Source organism: Mustela nigripes, chromosome 7 (genome assembly GCF_022355385.1).
Source record: "Mustela nigripes isolate SB6536 chromosome 7, MUSNIG.SB6536, whole genome shotgun sequence".
NCBI classification, from domain to species: domain Eukaryota; kingdom Metazoa; phylum Chordata; class Mammalia; order Carnivora; family Mustelidae; genus Mustela; species Mustela nigripes.
The window spans coordinates 80,537,705-80,563,492 of record NC_081563.1 but is presented as its reverse complement, the minus strand read 5'-3'; the positions used below and the strand labels follow the sequence as shown (position 1 = coordinate 80,563,492).

Sequence of the window (25,788 nt, the reverse complement as noted above, 5' to 3'; positions counted from 1 at the left end):
TAGGCAAAAACTACCAGACATGTTCACCTCATTCTTTAAATCTCAAAAGTAATTGAATTTGGTTAAAAAAAAAAAAAAAAAAGACTGTGTGCCATTATCAGGTATTTCAACCAAGAAAAAAAAATTGAATTTGATTTGCCTTCTCATCATTTTTGTAGAAGTCTCATAAGTTTTGAAATGCAAATAAAGGACTCAAAGTTGTAGAACCTTTTCCATCCTCAGAAGGTGTATGTGCAAACCTAACGACATTTCCCAGATATTTCATGTGGCAATGGATGCTGGCTCTGGTGGGAACAAACCTGGTCTGGAACTATTCTTACTGATCAGTGTTTCAAGCATTATACAAGAATTCTAGCATCATTTTAGAAAGGATACTCTATTGCCTCTTTGTACACTAGAAGGAGAAGAAAGGCAACAAGTGTGAGGGAAAGTGCTTTAAAAACAGAAAGTTCCTTTTCTGTCTCCTTCTAGGTGTTCCTAACATGCTTTAAGTTGTAGCACAAAGTATTTGGACTAAAACTCCATGTTTTAGCATTACCTTGAAAGAAACATTCAAATTAATTATAAATTACCTTATTTCAGCTCTTTTGAGCTTTATTGAAAAGAATGAGGAGAAAGTGATGGATGGGGTGAAGGGAGACCCCCCCAAGTCAGGAGACTCCTTTTTCTATAGTAACTAGCTTCAGGCATGGGTCTGAAAATAAGAGAAATATATTTCCATTTCTTGCCTTTTATAATTCTAATGCTGGATTGAGAGACAAGCAGGGAGAGAACTGAGTGGAGAAGTCCTCAGATGGTTCCAAAGAGCCATTTTTAAGTAATAAACCTTCATAGTATGAGGATCATCCTTAAGCTACATGGCTTAAGAACTGCTGTATTTTACTGATGTAGATTTTTTTTTTTACATCTTTAGTTCCCTAAAATCAGAATTTGTTTCCTAGTTGGTGGCGTCTTAAAATTAATTGGCATTAGTGTTCTTTCATAGCAGCATAGGAGGGAATGTAGCCTCAGACAGTTTCGATGGCAGGTTACACATGACAAAATACAGTCTTTATTATAGTGTTTCATTGAACGGCTTTCTCAGACACCAGAGCACTTGGTTATTTCTATCTTTAGCCAAATGATATGTACAAACTTTACTTCCCAGCTAAACATGACATTTAAAGAAGGTTTAAATGTACTAACCAATAGGTGTCGTAAATTCAGGACTTGAAGGTGGAGAAGAATGAATTCCCATCTGTACATATTCTTGCAAGTAAGCTGAAGTGGCTGTCCCTTTTGTGCACGTGTCAGAATGACACACACTTGATGAATGACACTGGCAAACCAGAAGCAGTCGATTAACCTTAGCAGTGTCCTGTTACGGGATGACAGGCAACTTTTTTGTTGTTGTTTAATACCTTACAGCTTTTCTGAATTTTCTTTAATGAACAGATATTACTGCTGTTTGTTTCTTCAAACAGTAAATGCTCCTTAACAAGACAGAGCCCCCCTTGGACCAAGACAATAATCATAGTAGCATTCTTTTTATGATATTTATCCAGTTGTGTGCTTTAAATATGTGTGATTTATATCATGTAATTTGTACCTTAGTAAAGCTTGGGTTTGTCTTTTTTTGTTGAAGAGTCATAGTTGAAAAGATAATTTCTGTAGTGGCAGTGTGATACAGTGCAGTGAAAACATAAAGCACTTGTGTCCTTCTGAGATTCAGGAAGGTTTCAAAAAGCAGGTAACCCTTGAGGGGTTTTGTTCTGAGCCTTGAGGAAAGAAAGAAGTTTGCCAAGCAGAAAACAGAAAATGGCAGGACATACATCCCAAGGACAAGGAGAGGTTACAAAGGTTTAAAGTAGCCTTGCAGAGCCGCTGTGACATCCCTTTCAGCCCTGGGTTATAATATTTTGTATACACATCATCTTCCCTGCTAACTCACCAGACCCCAGGGCCCTGTAGGCAGAGATTTTGTACCTCACTCTGCAACCCTTAAGGTGCCTGACAGAACCTTGCAGTCCTTGTAGAGTGCTCCCAGAGGGGGCAAAAATAAGAATGTGCAGACGGGGTTAACAACTCCCCAAGCATCTCCTTACAGAAAGCAAGGGTCTTTGAGACAAAGGAGGGAAGAGACCGAGAGAAAGCCTCTGAGACAGAAACTATAGGCGAATGGGTTCCTGAGTGGCAGGAAATACAAAATGGGAAGGACTTAAGTAAGTGCTTGGGCCCTTTGGGAGGGATGGGCTTTGTTTCCTTCTGCACTGAACCCAGCCTGAACCTGGCTCAGTGAAAGATGAAAGGTCTGTACATTCTGTGGCAGCCCCAGGGTTTTGCAGCTACCTCGCAGGGCAGGACTCCTTCAAGAAGCTGCAGCCACCAGCCCTGTTGTTGGCCAGCAGAGGCAGAATGAAGACAGGGTCCTGTGGATGTAATCATGAGAGGAGCTTCATAAGGTAACTTATGCTCTCCACCAGCCCTTTGGCTCCGTGCTGGCCATATGTCAGTGAGAATAGTAATGGGGTATCATTCATACCCACAGAGTGGCATGATCTAGAAACACTGGGGTTACAGTCAATATTTTCAAGTTAGTAAGCTTGAAATCAGAAGATGTTGGTTGCAAACACAATATTACATATTAAGACAAAGTCTTTGTTTTATTTTGTGTCTCCAGAACTCTCTTTCTCTCCAGAAGGGCAGACTTTTATGGTGATTTTTTTTAAACAATTACTTTAACCATTTTCTGCCCCTCTTCACTGCCTACACAAAATAGAAATAGTAATCACCATTAATTATGCAAATATTTTAGGTAAAATTCAAAGTCTGGCAATCTCTGAAATACATGACCTCTTAGTATGTAATTATAATTCAGGTTATCTGTAGGCTTCTTTTTGGTTCTCTGCTCAAGGGTCTATGGTCTGTAGTCATTGTCTGAGCTTTAGGATGCCTAAATGCACCAAGAAATAGAATGAGATCTTTCAAAAGTATGAGCAAACAGTCTCACAAAAATTCGTACTTTTTCTTTTAAGAATGAACTTAATGCAAGGCACTTGGCTCAGTCGGTTAAGTGTCTGACTCTTGATTCCAACTCAGGTCTTGATCTCAGGGTCATGAGTTCAAGCCCTTCATTTGTTTCCACACTGAGCGTGGAGCCTACTTCAAAAAAGAGAGAGAGAAAGAGAATGAACTTAACGCTGAAAAGTATCTCAAATGCCATTCTTATCTATTTGATGGTGAGTGAATGTTTATCTGTCTAGTACAAGACACCGGCAAAATGTCAAAATCTATAGACCTCTCAGAGAAGTCAACTACAGGGGGCTCAAAGTACTTTGCACATATCAAAGCTAACACTAATTTATGTTCAAATATAATCTCTAAATTAATTAGAAAAGATGGAAGCATACCAGTCCATTTGGAGGATTTAATCATGGATGTCTTTTTAATAACAACTATCCAAAGTAGGCCCAAATCACTTTTTTATGAGAATTATACTTTAGCCCATCATTTTAGGAATAATATTTCATCTTAATACACTGTTTCCAAAATTTGAATCTCAGACTGAGAGTTGAGCTTGTTCCTTTTCTTCATATGAATAGTTCATCATTACTAGCATTAACATTAAAAACATCTGTGTATGACTCGGTCTGTTAACAGAGGGGGGAATCCCTTCCCTCCCCTATTTTCCCACCCAGCCCCTACCTAGCAGTCTGTCTGATTTTATACTGGTCCAGTGGAATTCCTTTTGAAAACCTCATCTAGATTTGAATATGCAACAAGTCATAAAGGACATCTCCTGTCCCACGACAAACATATTCATGAAGCAAAACTCTAGTAAAATACATTAAACTATGTAATAGAAGTTAATTCCATTTCACTGGATTTGTGTCCCATGCACTGAAATTATAAAGGAGTTTCACTGGAATTTATGTGCAGTCCCTTATTCTTTTACATTCCTACCATCTCGATTAATTCATCCTTTTGTAACTGTCCTTTATATTTCACACTAAATGGGAATTTAGCAAGTAAAAAGGATGTGAATTCCCAAAGCAAAAGTTAGCATTTCACTTTAGTGCAAGTAAAATCAGGTTCAATTGCTATTTACCTAAACAGTAACTAAACTCAAAATACTACGTAATTCTGACTTTCCACCAGCACTTACCATTGCAGGTAAGTGGAAATCTGTAATAATCTTTTCATCCACCAATGTGAGACTGACAACAGTTGTTCAGTGGATTGTCCCTGGTGGGATGGTTGCCAGCCTCATCTGTAGAAAGGTGATGAGAGTAAATGTACATCGAAAGGGAACTGGGTTAGATTAAAAGTCAGTAATATAATAAATCCTAAATATGCAAACTAAAACCATAAACCTCATGGAGAAAACATAGAAAGACATGTATGACTTTGGATTTGGCAGTAGATTCTCAGATATAATACCAAAAACTATAAAAAGAAAAAAAGTGGACTTCATTAAAATTAAAAACTTTTGTGCATCAAAGGAGATTATCAATAAAGTAAAAAGATAACTGACAGAATGGGAGGAAATGTTTGCAAATCATATGTCCAGTAAGAGTCTATGATCCAGAATATGTGAAGAACTCTTTCAACTCAGCAACAAAAAAGACCAACAACCCACTTTAAAATGGGCCAAGTCCTTAAATAGATATTTCTCCAAAGAAGATATACAAGAGCCCAACAAAAACATGAAAACATGCTCATCATCATTGTCATTAGGGAAATATAAATCAAAACCACTGTGAGTAACTGCATATGCTAAGACAGCTATCATAAAATTTCTCCAAGTTAAGGGAATATAACAAGTATTGGTGAGGATCTGGAGAAATTGGAGCCTTCATATATGGCTGGTAAAAATGCAAAATGAGGGGCGCCCGGGTGGCTCAGTGGATTAAGCCACTGCCTTCGGCTCAGGTCATGATCTCAGTGTCCTGGGATCAAGCCCCGCATCGGGCCCTCTGCTCAGCAGGGAGCCTGCTTCCCCCTCTGTCTCTGCCTGCCTCTCTGCCTACTTGTGATCTCTCTCTCTGTCAAATAAAATAAATAAAATCTTTTTTTAAAAAAATGCAAAATGATTCGTTCACTGTGCAGAACAGTTTGGCAATTCCTCAGAAACTTTCATATAGAATTACCATATGACTCCATAATTCCACTCATGGGTATATTTCCAAAATTTGAAAACAGGACTGAAATAAATACATACACTTGTGTGTTCATAACTGCCCTAGTCATAATGGCCAAAAGGTGGAAACAGCTGATATATCCATTAATGGATGAATGGCTAAACAAATTGATGTATATATACACAATGGACTATTATTTGGCCATAAAGAGGAACGAAGCACTGATACATGCTATTACATGGATGACCCTCAAAACATTATGCTGAGTGAAAGTAGCCAGACACAAAACGTCACATGTTCTATGATTCCCTGAGATATCCAAAACAGATAAATTCATAGAGACAGGATACAGATTTGGTGATTGTCAGGGACTAAGGGAAGTGGGAGAATGAGGAGACACTGCCTGAAAGTTAAGTTTTATTTTGGAATGATGGAAATCTTTGCAACCAAATAGAGGTAGTGGTTATACAACATTAGGAATGTACTAAGTGCAACTGAGTTTTTCACTTTAAATATTTTTTTAAGATTTATTTATGTTTATTTTAAAGAGAGAGAACACAGGGGTGGTAAGGGGCAGAGAGAGAGCACACAGGTGTGGAGAGGGAGGGAGAATCCCAAGCAGACTCCACACTGAGCATGGAGCTGGACACGGGGCTCTATCTCACTATCCTGAGATCATGACCTGAGCCAAAATCTTGGACACTTAACTGGCTGAGCCATGCAGGCATCCCTAAATTGCTTATCTTAAAGTGGTTAATTTTATGTTATGTGAACTTCACCTCAATAAACAAAAAGTCTACAATACAAAAGCAAAGAGACTGTGAACTACATTTCCAGAACTGCTTAGTAAGCACATTGATATAAATGTTTCTCATTACAGTGCCTTGTACAGATCACGATTAGTGAATTACTGAATGACCCGTAGTATGTCTAATATTCAATTTAGATTTTTAAAGTCAAAATAAGAAAATTAATTGATATTTCTTGTTCTTTTAGGACTCTCAGCTTGTTTCCTCCGGACACAATAATCCAAGTAAGAAAGACTTCTCTCTACAGTTTCATTTGTGGATGGTGGAATATAGAGGGGGTGAGAAGGAAAAATGCATGCAATAGACTGTAGGTTGAGAAGAACTTCACTAAGAAGCAAAATCAGGTGGGGAAAAAGAGGGCCATTTGTTCAAGTACTGCCCCAATGGATAAGATTCTGGAGTGCTCCTCTAGCTTTATTCAAAGGAAAGGAGGACCAAAACATAAAATGGTAAATTTCAAAGCAATCCTGGGAGGAAAGAAGGTTTTCCTTTATTACAGTCAGTCTCTGGTATATGTGGAGGGGAAAAAATCTTTAAAGGCAACTAGTGAGTTATCTAAATTGAAAGAAAATGATTGGGCCAGGAGAACCAATCAGAAGACCTCAAGATAAATGACCTTAGAATCCATAAAGAAATCTTTCCCTCTTCCAGAGATAGACAGGGTGCTTCTAGGAAGCAATTTTCTTACTAAACCCCTATCTAATAAAACGCATGGGCTTCTTCATCAAAGAGAAGATGTTATCATTCCACAAAGTAGTGTTTTAATTCTCTTCTTTGGCACTAGTAATTGGTGTTAATATCTCCTTGAACATTAAAAATTCATATGCTACCCCATTCATGTCGTGAAAGCACTCACTCACCAAGACTGGGCATTGTTAGTCTCATGGCCAGCCCCTCAGTTGAGAGCACCCCTTGCCAATTACAAAGCTATGTTTGAACATGAAAATCACTCTGAGCTAGTAAACGTATCTTTGGAAGTGAGACTCACCCACTGAGCATCTGTGAGGCAGAAGGCTTGAGGAGAAAAGACTACCAGACAAATGTGTTAGAAAGCCCCAGAATTTTAATGCACAGCTAGAGAAAGATTAAGGTTGGGGGATGGAGGCGTCATGACACATAGGCAATGTCACTTAATTATCCCACACTCTTTGGGATTTGCTGAGCACAGGCACTGGTAAAGAGGTAAAAGGCCAAGGGACTTGAAATCTAAGGAAAATGATAAATTCAATGATAAGAAAGGGACTTAAAAGAAATGCCTGATTAAGTCCATGAGATGTGCAGTATCAGCATCACATGCCTTGTAATTGTAACTAAAGAACACACTAGAAACTAGAGCTTACTGAAGAGTTGCTATTACTTTTCTCACTACTTTCCATTTGAAGTTAAACAATTCAGGGTAAAGGGAGAAGATGTACATTCATTGTACTTGCTTGAGCTTAGAAGTTTTGACATAAAGAACAAAGGAAATAGCTGTTGAGTCTGTTCTGTGTCCCAGTGCCTTGACATGTAATTACACTGAATCCTAACCATAGGCACATAAGGTAGGCATTACCATCCCCATTTTGCATGTAATGAAAATGAGATTTTGAGCTTAATAACTAATCTGAGGTCACATGGTAAAACAAAAAATGACTGCCAGGATTTGCATTTTGGAATCTCTAGACCAAAAACAACAGACTGTATCCCATTACTTGACCCCTAGAAGGTTGCTCTGTCATTTCACTGTGAGTTTGAATTCTTGACCAAGAACTATATACTGTGATTTGTTTATGTATCAGTGGATTTTTATGGCATGTCATAAATCCATGTGCTTATACTGCAATGTAGATTATGTAAACTGAATCCATCTTCTATGGAATGATGGGGGCACCTGCCTTGTGTGGTATACTCTCTGGCATTTCATTGTCTATGGAAGTTTGTGATTGGCTTCCTCTTTTCTAGAGATGGGGGATATTTTGTTTTCCTCTTTTCTAGGGATGGGGGATGTTTTGTTTTCAAATAAATCCCCCCCCCAAAGTCAAGCACATCTATAAAAAGGTAATACTGCTATTTAAAAATCTGAGCTTTTTCTGTAGATTAAAGTGCATTTGAAGTTTTAGGAGAGCTGATGCCATCAGCATTTCCAGTGCTGTTTCTTGTATTTGGTTTGGAATCATTACAGTTTGGAATATGTTTGGAGTTCTGACTCCAGCAAATATGTAGAAAATAGAAAAAACTGAACTTCAAAGACAACAAACAAAAATGTGTATGTGTGGATTGATGGACTGTCACTTTTGGTCAGTGCTTTTCTTTTCTTTTTGAAATTAGAAAAAGTATGTTATGTACATAATTAAGGTAAAAGAGTGTGTAAATTGAACAGAAATTCTTTTCAATCCAAATCCTTAAAAGATAGATGCTGTAGTCAATTTGTTGAATTAACAATTAATTTAATACTATAGAAGTTTATTAAGTTTAAGACACTTAGATATTAAAATAGATGACATATGTCTGTGTTTTTCAAAAGTTCTCAGTGCATCCTGTTCAATAGGAAGACCATGTGTGAGCACTTCTTCCCCTTTCTTCAGGATCCACATTTAAATAACCAAAAGATATAGTAATGGGAAGAAATCCATAATAGCACAGAGAACAAGAAGGGATGCCATTAACAAACCAGAAATTCAATTGAGTTTTTGGAAAACAGAAGCAGAAAGGTTTGATAATCCTGGCAGAGAAAATCATGACCCAGAAAAAGGAAAATAGTGAAACAAATAGGAACAAGCTCTAGTAGTGGTGGGAACTATTTTAGGGAGATCCCAGAGAGACTCCATATTTCTATTCAATCCCAAGAAAGAATACATAGGCATGGATTGTGGGCAATGACAGGAACACCTGGACTATTATTCCCCTGATTACCTCCACACCCATCCTAACTGGTTCTCATAGAGAGCATTCAGTATAGTTTTTCGGCCCCCACCCCCAAAAAAGAGAAAGTAATATTTACTAAGAAAATGAACAGCTGACTAGAAGTCCTAGTTGGGGGGCTGTTAACTAAGAGAGAAGCAGAGCAGAATCTGAGATGATACCAGACCTTAAAAATAGACATTTATGGGTTGTAGAAGAAGAGTCACATTTTCTCAAGAAGGAAATAAAAATACTACACACTCAGAATAAAGTACTTCCTATTTTTGTTGGGGTGTAGAGGAAGGGTCAGGGCTCCCAGCTTACCCTGAGGTCTCTCTTCTCCTGAACCCTAAATGAAGGCTTCCAGTCTCAGTACCCTGTGCCCTTACATACAGAGAGCTCTAAATCAGCCCTTCCCTACAAGGTAGAGGTATGTTTGGAAAAGAGATGAATATACTAATACAGGGAATTCACACCAATTACCTTAATTAATCAACCCATTGTCATTCAAAAATGAGAATATGTAACAGAGCACCAAAGAAAAAGAATGGCCCTGAGGGAAGCAATCTATTAATTCAAAGAACAGAAGAAAAAATTTCAAGTGTCATTACAATCTTCAGAAAAAAATGAAATTTTTTTGTATTAAATACAAAGAGAACAAATTGGCATGAAAAAGAAGTAGTTGCAGAATAAATGAGCACTTGAGAATTTAAAATATAGTCAATAAAATTTTAAAATTTAATAGAAATGAGTAATAGCTGATGTCTGGAATCTAGAAGGTTAAAAACATTTGTTTTCTAGATATTAAGCAAAAGACAGATGGAAAATATGACAAGAAGGTAAGATTCTTGGAAAATCAATCAGGATGGAAAGGTCAAAATTCAGCTAATAAGAATACCAGAAAAAGGGGGAAAAACAGTTAATAAAGAATAATAAAAATAGAATTCTAAGGGAAATGAGCAACTCACTATCAAAATCACTCATATACTAAAATTTTAAAAATATGGGCTTCTGGCTGGCTCAGAGAGTGGAGCATACAGCTCTTGATCTTAGGTCATGAATTCAAGCCCCACATTGAGTATGAGATTGCTTAAGTACATATACTTAAAAGAGAAAACCACTCATATACAAGAAAACAAGAGACCATTAACAAGAGTAATGAAAAACAGAGAATTAGACCTGCAAGGATTTGGGAGATTGAAATTACCAAACCCATCACTTCTCAGACTTTTGGCTAAGATCAAGTGGAATAACCAAGCCCAAAATATAAAAGAAGAGTGCTTACTTTAAATTCCAGAAATAATAATTTAAAAAAAAACAAAAAAAGATTGACAATGTGGTAAAGAACAAGAAGATCTGAAGAAGTACTTATCAGAACCTCTAGAAATGAAAAAATAATAATGGGAAATAAGATTTCCTTGGTCAGGTTTAACAGCAGATGATTGGACTTCACTGAAGAAAAAAAATAATGAATTGGGAAATTGGACTTAAGCAATTATCTAGAGTACAGCTTAGAGAAATGGCAAATACAAAATGGAGGTTAAGAAACATGGGGAATAAAATGAGAAGGTCCAACATACATTTAACTGGAGTTTTCCAGAAGGAGATAAGGGAACAGAGGAAATATTAAAGGAGAAAGTGGCTGAGAATTTTCCAGAATTGAAAGATACTAACCCACAGACTGAAAGAACTCAATGAGTACTAAGCCAGATAAATAAAATAAAAAAGAGGTCCACACTAGACACAATATAGTTAAACTGTAAATTACAAAGATAAAGAATTCCTTTTTTTTTTTAAATTAAAAAAAAATTTTTTTTATAAACATATAATGTATTTTTGTCCCCAGGGGTACAGGTCTATGAATCACCAGGTTTACACACTTCACAGCACTCACCATAGCACATACCCTCCCCAATGTCCATAACCCCACCCCCCCCCCCCAGCCCCCCTATCCCCAGCAACCCTCAGTTTGTTTTGTGAGATTAAGAGTCACTTAAGGTTTGTCTCCCTCCCAATCCCATCTTGTTTCATTTATTCTTTTCCTACCCCTCAAACCCCCCACATTGCAAGATAAGGAAGAATTCATAAAATAACCTTTATTACCTTTAGAGAAGCAACAATTAGATTTCCAGTTCACTTTTCGACAGCAGCAGTGGGACAGTGGGATCCAGCAGACAGCAAATATATAACTTCACTTGTATATATGTGGAAATTGACAAGCTGATTCTCAAATCTATTTGGTAGAACAAGGGCTAAGAGTAGCTCAGATACACCTGAAGAACAAGAAGGCTGGGGCCTTACAATACCAGTATTAAAAATAAATACCTATTTTTTAGCTAAGTAATGAAGATAGTAATAGACAAATTGAGCAATGAAATAGAATAGAAGACCCAGGAACAGACCCACAGAGGTATGAAAACTGGATTTAATACAGAGCTGATAATGTAGACCAATGGAGAAAGAATGGGCTTTTTCATAAATAGTACCAGAATAATTGGTTATCCATAGGGAGAAAAATGAAATTAACTCCTACCCTATAGCATATACAAAAACCATTCCTCATATTTTTTTAAGATTTATTTAATTTTATTTTTACGGAGAGGAGGGGAAGCAGGAGAGGGAGAGAGAGAGAATCTCAAGCAGACTCCTCACTGAGCATGGAGCCTGACACAGGGCTTGATCTCACGACCCTGAGATCATGACATGAGCCAAAATCAAGAGTTGGACGCCTAACCAACTGAACACCCAGGAGCCCCTATTCTTTGTACTTTTAAAAGACCTAAATGTTAATAGAAAAAATATACACTTTCAAAAGATAACATAGAATATCTTTTGATGTATTTCTTTTTTTAATTTATTTTTAATTTATTTTTTATTTATTTTCAGCATAACAGTATTCATTACTTTTGCACCACACCTAGTGTATTTCTTAAGCCAAAATAATAAAGGGAAATGCTAATCAATTCAACTACATTAATATTGAGAACTAATAATCATTCAAATATTCCAGAAAAAAATTTTGAGTAAAAAGATTCATACTGGGCACAGTTATTCCCTGGGGTGTGTGTGTGCCTATATAATGTGGCAGAAGACTTGTATCAAGAAAATAAATTTTTTTTTTAAGAATTGACAGGGAGTATCACAAAGAGCAAGCACAATATATTTACCCCACTGGCACTCAGAAACGCAAACACCAGGGGCACCTAGGTGGCTCAGCGGGTTAAAGCCCCGCCTTCGGCTCAGGTCATGATCCCAAAGTTCTGGGATCGAGCCCCACATCGGGCTCTCTACTCAGCAGGGAGCCTGCTTCCTGCTCTCTCTCTCTGCCTGCCTCTCTGCCTGCTTGTGATTTCTGTCAAATAAAAATAAAATCTTAAAAAAAAAAAAGAAATGCAAACACCACAGTGAAATTACATTTTACATTATTAAGTTGAAAAAAAATTTTTAAATGTAACCATAAGTTAATGTGGAAACCAGTTTAGGATTCCCTAGTAAAGTCAAGAATATGTAAGCGTCATGTCCCAGAACTCTTAACATAAACAAGGAAGGAAGTTCATGAATGTTTGTAATGACATCATTCTTAATGAAAAAATGAATGTCCATCAAGAGTCAAATGAATAAGAAAATCATGGTAGATTTTTATAAGGAAATATTGCACAACAATGAGAATGAGTGAACGTACAACAATACATCGTGATGGCTGAATCTAAAAACCATAACACTGAGTGACAGAATAAGTCTCAAAAGAATGCAATGGTGTGATTCCATTTATGTAAAATTTATATAAGGAAAAAACTAAAGAATCTACTAATAAATACTTGGGTGGTTAAAAAAAAACCTTAAAAAAAGAAAGGTAATGATTAACATAAATTCCATTTCTAGATAGCTGGTGGGGAGGGCAGAAAGGTGATGTAAGCTTGGGAAGTTTCTGGGTTATTTCTTGACAATACTCATTTCCTGGTCTGTTTTCACAGTTAACTCATTTTAACCTTTTAAGAACTGCATATATAACTTTCATAGACATATACATTGTATGTACCTTAAGTGGATGCTCCATTTAACATTTTTTAAAAAGTTTTATTTATTTGAGAGAGCTCGAGAGAGAGCATGAGTGAGGGGAGGGGCAGAGAGAGAGATGGAAAACAGACTCCCCATGGAGCAGGGAGCCTGACAGAGGGCTCCATCCCAGGACCTCTAGCTAGGATCATGACCTGAGCTGAAGGCAGATGTTTAACCAAATGAGCCACCCATGTGCATCTTTGTTCAACATATTTTTAGGAAAACCATAGCCTTTCATTGAGACAGATTAACATGTGGCATGATGAAGATAAAAATGGAAATACATTTGACCTAAATGCCAAGAACACTTGCCTTCATTCAGAGTTAGTGATGTTCCCTTCTATACACGTCTAGTCTTAGTACTTTGTTCTTTAGTGACTAATATTTAATCATTATAATATTATAAATCTGACTATTGGTTTATAATTTTTCTAATGTGCCTACAATTACAAAAATTAAATCATTAATTAAATTACTATTAATGAGGGTGACTCATTAATAATTACTGAACAGAATATAAATGTTTTAAATCTTGGCTATGTGGAAGGAAAAGTATAGCTGTACAGAGTTGTGTGCAGTGAAGGGAGGGAAGAACAAATGAGTGAATTTCCTCATTTCACATAGTATAAAGGAAAAGATACTGTCAGCAGTTGATTAATCCAGAAATAGAAGGTTAAACTTAAAGTTCTAAATACCCACTAGAGACATTACAAGTAATAACAGAACCAGTAAGAATTGTAAGCGGAGGTGGTAGCATCTTAAGTACCTTATCTCTTGTCTTTTATATCAGAAATCAATACACACTGTCTAAAGTTGATATATCTAGAAACAAGTGTATCGCTTACCGAAGTGGGTGAAGGCCTTACAGAACTAAAAACAAAAGCAAGCCAAGTCATTACCATGAACATGGGTTACTTTTGTTAGAAAGTAACCCATTCAACCAGTGAATGGTTGAAAACTACATCAAAACCAATGATGTACTCTATGCTGGCTAATTGAACATAATAATAAAAAATAATAAATAAAAATAAATTAAAAAAAAAAAGAAATGTCATAGTATAGCAAAACTTTCCTCTGCAGAAGAACAAAGGCTACTGCAGGTATATTTTGTCCCTTTTCAACAGTCTTTAGTCCACCCTGTAGCCCTGTTGATGGAGAGTGCATACACTAGCAGTGCTGTCAAGCTATGTATTTAAAGGGAATGAATTAGGTATTATTTATCTTCATGTTACCAGAGTGCCCAGTGTATAAGTCCTCAGTGCATTGATTGGATTAAAAATGTAGCTACTGTAATTTTTTTAAGTGGCTTATTGGGGCCATCAAGCTGTTTTATACCTCAAACTATATCCATCTCCATGGTAAGTGCCCCTTTCTCCTCTTCTCCCACTGTATTTATGAGAGGTCAGGAGACAGAGGACATAAACTGAGCATGTAGTATATGTTAGGTACCGTGGAAAGCTCAAGAGGACAAATAGGGAGCGTCAACCTGAAAGTACACATATCGTATATGTATATACATATATACATTTAGTGTGTGTACAGATATATATATCCTATGGCTCATTTTTTTTTCTCTGTCTTCCTCTCTGTAATTAAATTTCCACATGCAAGATGACCACACTGCTCCTGAACCATTTTTTATGTTCAGTTTCTTAATGATCAGTGCAGGTTTCCCCCAAAGAGACGAGTGTGGTATCTGTCATGAAAACAGCTGAAATAACCAGGGTGACCCCAAACCGTCTTTTTTGTTGGCTGCAGGGAAACATCTCCTGAGCACCCAACTAAGAATTTGGGGAGGGGGGTGCGGTTTCTATTATACATTGATCATTCCCTTGGGTCCCGATAAAGAGAGTATGATTCTTAATGGCTGATGCACTTGAATATTTCAAATGCACTTCAGAAATTGCATCACCTAAAATTTCAAGATGATGGGGACAGTTATGCATTTTATTCTTTCTGAACAACAAAAACAGCTTTAATCCCTGTCTTCATTCTGAGTTTACTTTTCCCCTGAAAGGTTAGTTCATTATCAGCAATGAAGTTGCCAAGAACACACTCTCTGGCCGTCCGTAAATGCCCCGTTTGGCCCCACTGTGTCCCTCCTATTCTGTTTTCCCTGTTGCCACAACATCAGTGCTGCTAAGAGCAGAGGTAATCAGCTGCGGCTTCGTCCCTGTGCTGATCCAGCCCACAGTTCCTGCAGCCCCCAGATCCCATGCACAATGAGGCCTGTGCCCTCTCAACCTACAGGCTACTTGTCAGCATTGTTGGTCAAGGTAAAGCATCCTTATTCAGACATCCAATTAACTGTCTCTGTTTGTATTACTGATTTCCCGTGTCTATGACAGAAGTTGTTTAGAACTGTTTACCATTGCCTGCTGCTCCGGAAGCTGCCGTTTTACGTCCTTGATTATGATTGTATGTGGGGTTATTACTGGCGGCTATAGACTTGGGAAAGTAACCAGTTGTTCCAAATTCAAGGGGAAAAAAACATCAATATGGTTGAGAAATTAAGCCTCCAGTTGGGTTTGTCTTACAGAATGCAGGTGTTACAGCTCTTATTTGGGGATCCTGGCAGGAATCGTGGTTACTTAGCGGGAAAATGATTTTGGAGAGTACTAAATTAGGTTATTTTCCAGCACTAATGCCAGCTGATGAGGCCTTACATGTCTCCTACATGAGTGCACCATGGACTGGCCTGGAAAACAAAAATATAGTATAAAAGTATGAGCTTTAAAGCAAGTTTGTGAATTTGCTGCCTCTACTTTTATTTCAGTATGGTTTTGTCCATGATGGGGCCTTGTCTCATCAGTGTTTGTGATCAAGGCACTTAAATAAATTTTGTGGCTTTTTAACAGAGTGACTATCCCCCGTGGTTTTTCTGGCACTGCATACACATATTAACACCAAGTTATATATGAGCTAGATGTGTGAACTACCTATGTAACTATGCCTTCTCTTCTTCACAACTGTTTAATTTTCTATAAGAAAAAGAGGAGATAGTGTAAAGTTTCCTCTGGAATTCAGTTTGGATGATATCTTTGGGATGTGTTCATTGTGTAATTTAGGGGGTCATTCCTGAGACTCAGTGACCACGAAGCTAATGTCATGCCATAGGCCTGAGGTTCCACAAGATGTTCAGGCCTGACGTGAAAGAACAAAGCAATGCAAGTTGCCACCATCAGGCCCATTTCTTACATTCCACAACCTTCTCTAGGGTTTACTCAATTTCAGCACCACACAACCATCGAAACATAACTAACTCACACGTGCAGTCTTGACCCTTGTCCTTCCATCCTCTAGCCTTGAGGAAGCACATTACAAAAAGGAGATGCATAGCTCAAGCCCTCAATGGTCACAGTTCTAAGAATTACATTATGTGTATTCTAGAATTTGTCCTTTTAAAAACTATAAAAAGGGAAATGTTTCCAGGCTTCCTTAATTAAAACCTATTAAGTCTTCAATGACCACAGACCGCAGAAACATTTCTGTAGCTAGACTTTCAGATGGTCTGGAAGGATTTCTGGTTTCCATCTTACTCTGCATTAAAGCAGAGCTCACAAAAGGTGTTGCCAGGGCTCTCAGTAGGGTAGAAATTTTGGGGATCTTGGAAGCTGTGGTGCAGCCTTAGTGTTCTGTAAAATTCTCTCCTCCAAGGGCTTACACAGTCTGCCCTGGTTTGGCTTATGTTAGCAGAAAGGATCAAAGTTCAAAATGCCTTGCCTATAGAATGCTAATGGAGTTTATTTCCTTAAATTTTCTGTAAAATGAAGTGGAAGGAAACAGGTTCCATCTGTAAGATATTCATCTTTTGGCAAGGTCTCCACTCTGAACCTCTGGTTGTTTGCAAACAGCTCCTTAGTACCTACTCACAGATCCGTGCCTGGGCAATTGGAACACAGAGAAGAAATTACTTGCAAATCCGGTTCTCAGACAATAAAAAAAGATGTTTTAAAAGCCTCCTGCTGCGCATTTTGAAAGATTTTTAATAGGAGCATGGAAATATATTTAATCTCTCTTAAATCTTAAAGACCATAACATTCACATGTTGGTTTTTTTTTTTTTTTCCTGCTTCCTTTTTAAGAGAAAGGTGATGCTGAGCCAGAGAGTCCAGACAATGGCACATCGAATACATCGTAAGTCTCTTTCCTGTTTCTATCCAGATAATATGCCTGTAATATGAAACAGTGCTAGTATCTTGTAAGAGTAATCATAATAATAATGGAAGGAAGCCTGTGGTTCTCTTTCTCATGATGATGTCTTTTTAAGTGCTTTTGGGTACGGACACAATTTGAGGTCTTTCCTATGCTTTATCACAATAAGAGTAATCTTAAAAGTACAAATACTTCTCCTTATAGAATAGAAATGTAATAAGATTTCAGGGTGTGTATTGTCAGGGAGAAAGGAGGCAAACCCTTTAGAATTTCATTGGAGCCTTTCAGCACTGTCATAAATAATTACAAGACTTTTCACACATACTGGGAGATATTCTGTCCTACATACCTGGGCAATACCAATGTCATTTTAAAAGCCTGCCATCTCCAGCCTTGGAATTATGTGAAAAATACAATAAGAAATACCTCTGGAATCCCAAAAATTTGTTATTTTTTTGAATTCAAAAATAACCTAAGAATTTTTAAAACATAAGAAAAAGCACTTAGAAAGCATGTGTTCCTCACTCCATATTTTGTCTTTCTCCTCTTAGTCCTCAAAGAATTCAAATGGGTTTTCAGTGATTCATTTGCTACCAGATTTTTCCACCTAAGTTTAAATTAAATAATTCACAAGTTAACAAATTACATTAGCTTCACAGGAATCAGTAACGGGTTGGTTCCTTAAGAATCTTTATTTATCACTCTGAGGGGTGAGATATGTTTTCTTAGTATAAGACAGCTTTGTGAATTTTCCTATGTGTGGGCCATGGGTCATATTACTCAGCATCTAAAATGCTACTCGTTAGAAATCACACTTTGTGATAGGATATTACCGAATGTCTTATTTTGTCCAAGATCTGTTTCTCAGTCTGGGAAGTTCCTTTGGCTTCCATATGTATTTCATAAAGGATGTAGTTATATGTTTGTCTTTCTTAAAATATTGCCTTAGAGGTCTAAATAGTCCTATTGTCATGATTTCTGGTGAAAGAATGAACGTGACTAATCTTAAGTGGTTAAAATAGCACTAATTTTTTAATTTTTGTGCTGCAAAATATAATGGAAAAAGGGTTTTAATGCCATCTGGAGGCATTCTAGAGAACTGAAAAGGGTAGAATCATTTAAAAATTTGGTTCTTTTTAGTAACACTTGAAACTGGATAAGAATCAATGCAACTAGAATGTAAGCTATTTGGGAATAAGTGGTATTTTATAAATAATTGTTATAAAAGTGCTAATTATTGTAGGAACAACAATTTTTCAAATTCCCATTAACAAAATCATTTTAAAAATAGACAGAAGATATAAAATATGTTGAACAACTGCTAACATTCCACATTTAATTTTATAAATTTTAAAATCACATTTAATACATACCGCAATCTTGTTAATGCAGTTTGATATGCCATTAGTTCTTCTTCCCGTAAGCATTTCTAAAAAGCTTGTTCTCTAAAGGAATTGGTCTCCATATGTTAGTCTCTTATAAAAATAAATATATTGTTTGAGGAATTACTTGTAAACCCTCTGGAGATGTCATAATGTTAAAAGCTTGAAACATCACCCCATATTCATCATTTGCCTCACATCCTGCCTCTTGAACTAGAAATAGTGAAATAAAGTCTTAGGTTGAAAGGATTTCTCTTTAAAAAGTGGAGAATTCTGGGGATGCTTGGAGGGAAAAGTCAGTTAAGCATCTGACTCTTGGTTTTGCCTTGGGTCTGGATGTTGGGGTCATGCTCCATGCTCAGCACAGAGCCTGCTTGGTACTCTCTCGTCCTCTCTCTTTGCCCCTCTCCTCTACCACCACCCTGCTCTCTCTCTCTCTCAAATAGATTAACCTTTTTTATAAAGTGGAGAATTCTGACTTGAGCCCTCTAACAGTGGTTCTTTTGTAATTAAACAAGAGAAGGAACATATTATGAACAAAGAAAAAGGACTCAGGATGCCTGAGATTTGTGCAGTATTTTATATGCTCTTTGCAGTATCTTATTTGAGCTTTATTTAGGTAGACAGGTAGGTAAGGACAATATCCTTATTTTATATACAAGGAACCTAAGGATCAGAAAAGTCATTCAAATTCAGTGAAAAAAAATTAGAACATATATCACATATTTTGCTCTTCTGACCATTTACCAAACCAAGGGGTGAGTAGATCTTAAGAGACAAAGCAAAGCCTTGAGTCAGAATCAAATAGAAAAGTTAATCAGATTATTTGTTAAGAGGTAAGTATATTAGTTTACTAGGGCTACCATAACAAAGTACCACAGACCAGGTGTCTAAGACAACAGAAACTTCTTGTCTCACAGTTCTGCAGGCTAGAAGTCTAAGATCAGTCAGTAGGGTCAGTTTCTTCTGTGAAGAAAGGATCTGTTGTTTCAGGCCTTGTTTAACAGATGGCCATATTCTCCCTGTGTTTCTTCACATAATCTTCTTTCTGTGTGTATCTGAGTCCAAATTTCCCATTTTTATAAAAAATGCCAGTTATATTGGAGTAGGGCTTCATTTTTTACCTTATTACCCCAATGGAGACCTTGTGTCCAAATAAAGTTACATTCTGAGGTACTGGAGGCCAGAGCTTCAACATATGAATTTTGAGGGGTAAATGATTCAATTCATAATGTTAAGGTTCAGAGCAACCAGAATGATTCAGAAGCCAAGTTGAGAGAACAGAGAGTATATGGATGCTTGAAGATGAAAAAGCGTGAAAGAACCTAAGTAAAACAGACAAAAAATGATGAACTCCATGGCAGGGAAGGCGTGAAGAAGCAGAGCAAAGAAAATTATAAATAGCATACACATAAAACATGAGGAAAAATACCTCTTTCACATTCATGGTTTAGTGGGACAAACTCAGCTTCAGTAATGCTTATACATCCATCTGTCTCTATAATTCAGTGACCCTATGAGTAATTTAAAGCCATTGTATGGGTTTAAATTATAGTATATAATAGGGAGTCACCAGACAGGGAACTCATTTCCTGAAGAAGCATCTTTCTTCCCTGGCCTCTTTTAAAAGCAAGACATTAGCATTATTTAAAATGGTCAAGACATGGATATAAACTCAGTGACCACTACTGAATGAAATGATAAAGAAAATATGATAAATGCACACATGCAAACAAACCCATACACATACACATACACATACACACACTGGAATATTATTTGATCATAAAAAGAAGGAAATCCTGCTATTTTCAACAACAGGGGTGGACCTTGAAGGCATTATGCTAAGTGAAATAAGTCAGACAGAAAAGGACAATTGCCATATGATCTCACATATATGTGAAATGCTAAAAACAAAACAAAACAGATTGGTGGTTTCCAGAAGCAGGGATGGGGGTGGGGCCGCAAGGATGGGCAAAATGGGAGAAGGTAGTCGAAAGGTACAAGCTTCCAGTTGTAAAATAAGGAAGTCCTGGGGAGGTAATGAGCAACATCCTGACTGTAGTTGAAAGTACTCTATAATATATTTGAAAGATACTAAGAGAATAGATCTTAAAAGGTCTCAAAACAAGAAAAAAAGTGTAAGTATGTATGGTTGTGGATATTAACTGGACAATGTGATGATCATTTCACAGTGTATACATTCAGTTGGCTTCTAAACAACACAGATTTATAATGCATGAATCTGATTATATGTGGGGTATTTTTTTCATAAAATAGAGTACAGTACTATAAATGTATTTTTCTTCCTTATAATTTTTAATAAACTTTTTTCTAGTTTACTTTACTATATGAATACAATATATAATACATATAACATACAAAATATGTATAATTGACTTGTGTGTGTTGTCAGTAAAGCTTCCAGTCACAGTAGACTATTAGTAGTTAAGTTTCCGGGGAGTCAAAAGTTATACACGGATTTTCAACTATATGGGACTTGGGGTATTGACTGAATTCTTCAAGGGTCAACTGAATATTAAATCATTATGTTGTACACCTGAAAATAACATATGAATAAATAAAAACAGGAGATTAAGCCTGACAAATTTTAGAGTCATTGCCTGGTAGGACAGAGTTGCTTGGATAATACCTGAGGATCCCTTCAGGATATATTATTTAATGATCCTATGAGTATTCATTGAGATGAGAGATAATTTATTCTTAATATACACGCACACAAACCCATAAATTAAAATTTCTGTGAGAGAGTTTCAGTTATGTCAATAGTAAAAGAGCTTACATTAGATTAACTTTCCTATGATAACTATTATAAACTCTGAACAAAATATTCTTTAAAAAACTATTTGAAGACATTAGAGGTTGACTAAAAGAAAGCAGATAATGTTGGGAATTTGTTCCTTGAAAAAAGGAAATGGACTAGTTGAGATCTGCATTTATACAGCTTCTCCCCTGAGGGCACTTTCAATCCATAAAGAGCAAGGAGAATTCAAGGACAAAGCCACAGTCTTATTTGCTTGAAGTGTCAGGAAGTGGAGTTCAGGGATGCCAGAATAGATGGGCTTTAAGGGAAGAAATTCCAGAAAGCAAGGAGCCATACAAAATAGACTTCTACTTCTTTATATAAATTTCTCTCAATCCTTTGATGATCCCTAAACTGCATATGTGTCAGCAAGATGTCAGTGAGCCCAATGGAAAAACATAAATAAAAAGCTGAAAGGCTGAGCAGAGATTTCAACTGCTGCCTAATACCTACAACTACTGCCTGTAAAGTTTGGAATTTGAATCCCATCCAATTATAACAGCTTGGTAAATACCTTGAGTTTTGTTTTTTGGGTTTTGTTTGTTTGTTTGTTTTTGGAAACCTCAGAGAGGCTATGCCTTAAGAATAAAGGAGTCAACCTGAAAACTAAAGACAAAACCAAAATGGATCATGACAAAGTATAACACTGAGTACCCACAAATTTCAGGCAATAAGCTAATAATTTGTCTGATAGAATAGAAAAGTCAACATTTTTAAAGGAAAAAAACAGCCTCTAGACTCTCTATAATGTATCATTGACAATATTCATTATCTAATAAAAAAATTAAAGGATAGGGGCACCTGGGTGGCTCAGTAGGTTAAGCCTCTGCCTTTGGCTCATGTCATGGTCTCAGAGTCCTGGGATAGAGCCCCACATCGGGCTTTTTGCTCAACAGAGAGCCTGCTTCCTCCTCTCTCTCTCTGCCTGCCTCTCTGCCTACTTGTGATCTCTGTCTGTCAAATAAATAAATAGAAAAAAATTTTTTTAAATTAAAGGATATGTGAAGAAATAGGAAAATGTGATCCATAATCAAGAGAAAAAGTAGTCACTATAGTAGAGCCTGAGGTGATCTAGATGTTGGAATTTTCAGACAGGAACTTTCAAGCATCTATTATAATATGTTCAAGGATGTAAAGGAAAAAAATCATAATGACCGAAAGAAGAAATATGATTAACTATGACTAAATGGGGTTTATCACAGGGAAGCATGGTTGGTTTAACAGAAAAATTATTGTAATCCACCATATTAATAGAATAAAGGAAAAAAAACATATGGTCTTCTAAATAGATGAAGATAAAGTATTTAGCATAATTAACACCCATTCATGATATTTTAAAAATCTCTACAAAGTAGAAGTAAGAAGGAAGTAAGAAGGGAACTTAATCAACCTGATAAAGGGCACGTACAATAAAAAACCTACCATTAATACTGTATTTAATGATGAAACACCAAACATTTTCCTCCTAAAATCAAAATTATGGCAATAATATCTGCACTTACCACCTCTATCAACATTGTATTGGAAGTTCTAGTCAGTGCAATAAGACAAGAAAAAGAACTGAAAAACATAAAGTTTGAAAAGAATTATTGTTTATAGAGAAAATCTTCAGAGATCTAATAAGCAACTAGTAGAATCAATAAATGAGTTAAGCAAGGTCAACATACAAAACTCAGCTGTGTTTTTATTTATTAGCAATATATAATAGAAAAATGAAATTTTAAATGGAATTTCACTTATAGTGACAAAATACATAATAAATTTAGCAAAAGACATAAGATCTGTACAGTGAAAATTATAAAACATTGGTGAGAGAAATTTGAGACCTAAGTAAATGGACAGATGTTAATGAATTAGAAGATTTTAATTATGTTAGTATGTTGATTCTTTTCATATTGTTCTGTGGATTCAACACTCTCTTGATCAAAAGGCTAGCAGGACACTTACATAGAAAATGATGAGTTCATTCTAAAATGTTTATAGAAAAGCAGAGTACCTAAGTAGCTAAAACAATCTTGAAGAACAAGGTTGAAGGCCTTATAGTTCCTAATTTCAAGGCTTATAAAACTGAAGTACTATAGTGCATCATTGACATAAAGATAGACAAATAAATCAATGGAGCAAAATAGAGTCTAGAAATAGGCCCCTACATGTATGGTCAGTTGATTTTTCACAGAATTACCAAGCAGTTCAGTGGCAAAACCCAAATGCTTTCAACAAAAAGTGTTGGAGCAACTGGTGGGGGAAAAAAACAGGACTCTCATACCACATACATTTGAGATGAATCATAGACCTGATTATAAAGGCTAAAATTACAAAGCTTCTAAAAGAAAACAGGAGAATATCTTCACAGCCTGAGATAGACAAAGATGTCTTACAGAGATCACAAAAACATACAAAACAAAATCCTGAAGAACTAGACTTCCTCAAAATAAAAATATCTTCTCATCAAAATGACAAGGCAAGACACAAACTGGGAGAATATATTTGCAATACATATATCTGACAAATAATTAGTATCCAGAATACATAAGGAACTCTGACAATTCAGTAACAAAATGATAAAGAAACGAATATTTTAAATGAGCAACCTTTTCAAACGACAAAAGAATATACATAAATGGCTAACAAGCAGCTTAAAAGATGCATTTCACTTTAATGTCTTACAAGATGTCATTTCAATAACATTCTTCTTCAGGGAAATAAAAATTAAAGCCACAATGAGATACCACTACACCCACCCGCTAAAACTGAAAGGACTGACACCACCAAATATTGGCAAGGATCTGGAGCAGGTAGAGATCTCATGCATTGCTGATAGAAAAGTAAAATGGCATAACCATTTTTGAAAACGATTTGACTATTTCTTATACACATTTATTGCTTGACCAAGCAACTAAACATGTAGTTATCGCATGACCAACAATTCCCTTTGTAGCATCCATGCAGGAAAAATGGAAAACATGTCCTTTAAAAGATTTGTACAAGAATATTTTTAGTAGCTTCATTCATAATAGTCAAAAACTGGAAGCAACTCCAATATCCATCAACTAATGAATGGATAAATAACTGTGGTATATTCACACAATGGAATACTTCTCATCAAAAGTCACCAAACTGAGCTGGAGAGCTGGAGCAAATAATCCAGAAATTTGTATGGAATCAGAAGAGACCCCGAATCGCTAAGGAAATGTTGAAAAACAAAAATAAAACTGGGGGAATCACGTTACCTGATTTCAAGCTTTATTACAAAGCTGTGGTCACCAAGACAGCATGGTACTGGCATAAAAACAGACACATAGACCAGTGGAACAGAGTAGAGAGCCCAGATATGGACCCTCAACTCTATGGTCAATTAATCTTCGACAAAACAGGAAAAAATATACAGTGGAAAAAAGACAGTCTCTTCAATAAATGGTGCTGGGAAAACTGGACAGCTATATGTAGAAGAATGAAACTCGACCATTCTCTTACACCATACACAAAGATAAACTCAAAATGGATAAAAGACCTCAACATGAGACAGGAATCCATCAGAATCCTAGAGGAGAACATAGGCAGTAATCTCTTCGATATCAACCACAGCAACTTCTTTCAAGATATGTCTCCAAAGGCAAAGGAAACAAAAGCGAAAATAAACTTTTGGGACTTCATCAAAATCAAAAGCTTCTGCACAGCAAAGGAAACAGTCAAAGAAACAAAGAGGCAACCCACGGAATGGGAGAAGATATTTGTAAGTGACAGTACAGACAAAAGGTTGATATCCAGGATCTATAATGAACTCCTCAAACTCAACACACACAAAACAGGCAATCATATAAAAAAAAATGGGCAGAAGATATGAACAGAGACTTCTCCAATGAAGACATAAAAATGGCTATCAGACACATGAAAAAATGTTCATCATCACTAGCCCTCAGGGAGATTCAAATTAAAACCACATAGAGATATCACCTTACACCAGTTAGAATGGCCAAAATTAACAAGACAGTAAACAACATGTGTTGGAGGGGATGTGGAGAAAGGGGAACCCTCTTCCACTGTTGGTGGGAATGCAGGTTGGTGCAGCCTCTTTGGAGAACAGTGTGGAGATTCCTCAAGAAATAAAAAATAGAACTTCCCTATGACCCTGCAATTGCACTCCTGGGTATTTACCCCAAAGATACAGACATAGTGAAAAGAAGGGCCATCTGTACCCCAATGTTTATAGCAGCAATGGCCACGGTCGCCAAACTATGGAAAGAACCAAGATGCCCTTCAACAGATGAATGGATAAGGAAAATGTGGTCCATATACACTATGGAGTATTATGCCTCCATCAGAAAGGATGAATACCCAACTTTTGTAGCAACATGGACGGGACTGGAAGAGATTGTGCTGAGTGAAATAAGTCAAGCAGAGAGAGTCAATTATCATATGGTTTCACTTATTTGTGGAGCATAACAAATAGCATGGGGAGTTAGAGAGGAGAAGGGAGTTGGGGTAAATTAGAAGGGGAGGTGAACCATGAGAGACTATGGACTCTGAAAAACAATCTGAGGGTTTTGAAGTGGCGGGGGG

General features: G+C 36.6%; 1 protein-coding gene across 1 annotated transcript in view; it reads left to right on the top strand.

The window, feature by feature from the left end:
- The window catches only part of AFF3 (ALF transcription elongation factor 3), a 535,863-nt gene that overhangs the window by 356,750 nt on the left and 153,325 nt on the right, over positions 1 to 25,788 (top strand). Inside the window, exons 8-9 of the mRNA XM_059406264.1 lie at positions 6,117 to 6,153; positions 16,953 to 17,004. Of these exons, the coding sequence (XP_059262247.1) occupies positions 6,117 to 6,153; positions 16,953 to 17,004 (89 nt within the window). The remainder of the gene's footprint in view (positions 1 to 6,116; positions 6,154 to 16,952; positions 17,005 to 25,788) is intronic.